This window comes from Phalaenopsis equestris, unplaced genomic scaffold (genome assembly GCF_001263595.1).
Source record: "Phalaenopsis equestris unplaced genomic scaffold, ASM126359v1 Scaffold000428, whole genome shotgun sequence".
Classification (NCBI taxonomy): domain Eukaryota; kingdom Viridiplantae; phylum Streptophyta; class Magnoliopsida; order Asparagales; family Orchidaceae; genus Phalaenopsis; species Phalaenopsis equestris.
Genome location: NW_018164869.1, coordinates 2992805 through 2996838, shown reverse-complemented (window position 1 = coordinate 2996838; position 4034 = coordinate 2992805). Strand labels below are relative to the sequence as shown.

General features: G+C 36.7%; 1 protein-coding gene across 1 annotated transcript in view; it reads right to left on the bottom strand.

Annotated features, from left to right (window-relative positions):
• Positions 1–4034, bottom strand: part of LOC110027534 (CLP protease regulatory subunit CLPX1, mitochondrial-like) — a 56373-nt gene that overhangs the window by 45366 nt on the left and 6973 nt on the right. Inside the window, exons 2-5 of the mRNA XM_020729009.1 lie at positions 3129–3190; positions 2869–2975; positions 2636–2715; positions 684–734 (exon numbers count right to left, since the gene is read on the bottom strand). Of these exons, the coding sequence (XP_020584668.1) occupies positions 684–734; positions 2636–2715; positions 2869–2975; positions 3129–3190 (300 nt within the window). The remainder of the gene's footprint in view (positions 1–683; positions 735–2635; positions 2716–2868; positions 2976–3128; positions 3191–4034) is intronic.

Below are 4034 nucleotides of genomic sequence, written 5' to 3'. Positions count from 1 at the left end.
ATCTGATTTGCGCCGATCGGATGCGTCGACTCTCCGAATTGCGAAGCCAGTGCGCGCAGGAGTGCGAATTGTACAAAAGGCCACCCTAAGGCTCGGAAAGGTCCTATAGGAATCCATTTTGGGTTTCCTCATGTCGGTTTCATCCTTCTAAGTGTTAGAAGTCGATACCGCACACGCGAAACTCCAAAAGAGGACGGAAATAGGTCGAACTAAAAAACGAGGCGGGCACCACTTCTAAGGTTCTAAGATAGTCGCAGGAAGACCCCTAAGGCTAGATCCTAACTCCTACGAGGAATACTAGACCTCACGAAAATTGAGGTCAACAGCTCCACCGCACAGAACTCAGTAATTGTGAAGATCAACAGCTTTAGCAGAAACACGAGAAAAGAGGACCATTCTCTAATTGAATTACCTATCTCTAACTAGAATATTTACAAATACATAGGAGGGCGGAGTTGAAATAATAAAGCAAAACTAATAAACCTAGCAACCAGAACAGGAATATTGTTTTACATTTCAAGAAATATTACTGAAATAAGTTCTTTCAGTAAACCATCCAGATCCTAACGTGAACTAAATTTCCTGAGCATTTCCATTATTCAAAATAAATTGCAGCAATTCAAAATCAAATAATGTAGAGTAAAGAACAAAAAATATACAAGTGGTAAGTCGATGAATCATACCGTAAGTAACTTGTACAATATTGATTCAACGTCCTCCCCAACATAGCCAGCCTGGAAAAATTTCTAACTCAAACTTCGAGAAAAAGAAAAAAGCAAGAGCAACAAATTTATCTAGAAGAGGAAACAATAATATTTGATGCAATAAACAAACTCTTCAGCAGTGTTTGCTCCATTTCTATCAAAAAAACAGCTACCAACTTCTGCTTAAGAATCAAAAAGCCAACCATCGGTGAAGTTATAGCTGATGATCAACAGTGAAAATAAATCTGCATGATGCATAAGCAAGGCTGAGCCTTCAGATGGACTATATGACATAATAATATCATTTATATCAGCTTACATAGGCAATAAAAATTAAGAAACTAAAAAGGTGACAATGAAGGTTTACAACATGTTGGGAAATCAAAAAGGCATCCCAAAACAAGATATTATAAAAAGCTTACCAGTGTGATGCCGGATTTAACATAACATCAACAGGAAAATTGAATTTTACTGTAGAAATCAAATAGGAAATGACAACCAACATACGTGAATCTGAAATTGCAACAATTGACAACACAAACTAAAGCTATGGAATAGATCCAATGGTGGTGGTGGTGATCGGCGAGGGTTTAGAAAGTGGTGTGGGGGTGGAAAAGGCAGTTGGCAAACAGAAAACGGCAAGACGGCTCTTTTCCCAGTGCCAAACAGCAAGTAAATAGGGAATGATATGGGAGAGCTGTTTGTGATGACAAGAAGGGTGGAGGGCTAAAATGGTGGCGGCAGCAAAAAGAAAGGGCTGGACAGCAGCAACAGCGAAGGCAGAGGGTTGGAACAGAAACGACAGGGAGGAGGAAGGGCTGAACAAAGGAAATCTACAGGAAAACAGCAAAAGGGCTGCTATCGATGAGGCCTGCAGTGAGGAGGGAGGAGTGGCAGCGAAGCGGAAGAGACGTGAAAGGGTATAAGGAAGATACACACCACCTGGAGACCAAGATACATTCGAAACACCATCTGGAACCCTAGGAACAGACCTCGAAGAGAAAAAGAGACACTGGCAACTGTCCCGATACAAAAAACACAAACAAAACATAAACCATTAACAAAGAAAATATATAATAATAAGATAAATAGAAGTAGCTCAAGGGGACCGGCTGGCTCCACCAAAGTGAAAATACTTGGAGCAATTCCATCCAAGCATGAAAGCAGGATCCGCTTCCCGTCGCAGGAAATCCGATGTACACGGGATACGCCCCATGTCACAGCGAGTTTTATAGAACAAGATATACAAGCGACTACATCATCATTATCATCATTAGCATTCTACCGCTATTCTGATCGACTTTAAAAATAACCATTCTTCGTTCATTACTTGAATGTTGCATGAGTTGCAAACTCTAATTTGTGCATGCCCTTTTTGCAATAATTCAAAAATATGAAATAATAATATCTTTTTGAGGTCATTTCTTTATTCGAAGCACATGACAGCAATATACACCCTTGGCCAAAAAAGATCCATGCATCCAAAGCAAATAACATAACTATGTAAATGAAATAAATATAATTACGAAGATCAATCAAACAAAATTTCCGACTACAACATTCTTGGCAAAAACCTTAGCATAAAAATGTCTAACATATCCAAACTTCTATATATTTCACATAAATAATTTACTATTTGAGCTAATTCATAGTATAAAAAAATGAGATTTATTAAATAAAACACATTCAACAAATTCCATTTGATAGATGATAGAAAATGACATTATAACAGAAATACAGCTAAAAATAAATGGATATTTGCATCCATAAATTATAAAACTAACACCTTAAAATAAAAGAACTGGATAACACGAGAGAGGTTTCCTTGCAGAGTTTCAAATACTAGAGCTAATGATGAATATCACCAAAATAAGAGAGCCCATCACATCAAATATGTCTAAATTTGTTATACTAGAGAACATATATTTTACCTGAGTCAAGGTTGTCGCATCTGCAATGACAAAAGGTACATTCACAAACCGTGCCAACGTTTTTGCAAGTAATGTCTTCCCTGTTCTTAGAAAGAATGAAACAGTAAGCACAAAATAAAACCATAGCATCAAAAAGTCAAAATAATAACTTGTAATCTTCTGTCTACAAGAAAGCCAAATTTTCACACGAATAAAAAAAAAACAAGGAAGCTAAATGTTATCGGTGTCTAGACCTGAACCGGTAGGACCCATCAAGAGTACATTACTCTTCTCAAGCTCCACATTATCATTATCATCATCATCAGTTTCTCTATCACAAATTCCAGAAGTGGCTGCAGACCTGAGGATTTTAAGCATCTTAAGCAAGCCACCCGAACAATAAGAGTTCCGAGGCCTTCTAAAAACTTAAGAAACATGTTTTGGAGTTAAACAAAGCTTACAAAAAATAGAAACCAAATAAACCTTATAATCTAGTAGAAGGCTGAAAGCTCACCCTTTTCGCAATGCTGCATAGTGTATTCGTTTGTAGTGATTGTAAACAGCAACTGATAGTACCTGTAATTAGCTCTTCTGGTTTTATAAAACCATGAATACAAGAAAAGGCCTAAAACAATTTAATTAAAAACACCATTACATTATATAATCAATCAATTCAATCCACCATAGTTAAGCAAACAAAAGATACATACAAACTGCACCCGTACAAATATTTTTTGGATGTAGTGCACAAAACTCAGAAGAGCCTGTTATGTTACAATACACCAATTATGTTGACATCCAAAAGTAAGAAAATAGTAGTATATAAATTGGTGACGAAAGTGTTAGCAATGGTAATCCAGTTATGAAAAGTTGAAGCATAATGCTATGGAGACAATGAAAGATGAAATAAATTAGAGCTATATTGTGGGTGATTCTAGGAATAACTCCAACAACAACAACAACAACAACAACAACAAAGCCTTAATCCCACTATGTGGGGTCGGCTACATGAATCATTTTTCTCCATTGCGTCCTATTTAGTATCATATTTTCATTTAGTTCTAGAAAATTAAGATCATTTTTAATACAATAAGCCCAAGTCTTCCTAGGTCTACCTCTGCTTTTCTTAACACAAGTCGAATTTAAAACATCTACTCTCCTAATCGGATCATCTAATGGTCGACGTTTAATATGACCAAACCATCTAAGACGACTTTCTCTAATTTTGTCTGTCACAGGAGCTACACCAACCCTATCACGAATATATTCATTCCGCATTTTGTCTCTAAGTGTAAAGCCACTCATCCACCTAATCATTCTCATCTCGGCAACACTTAACTTATTATTATGCTTCTCTTTTAAAGGCCAACATTCAGCGCCATAGAGCATTGCAGGTCTCACCACCATCTTATAAAATTTT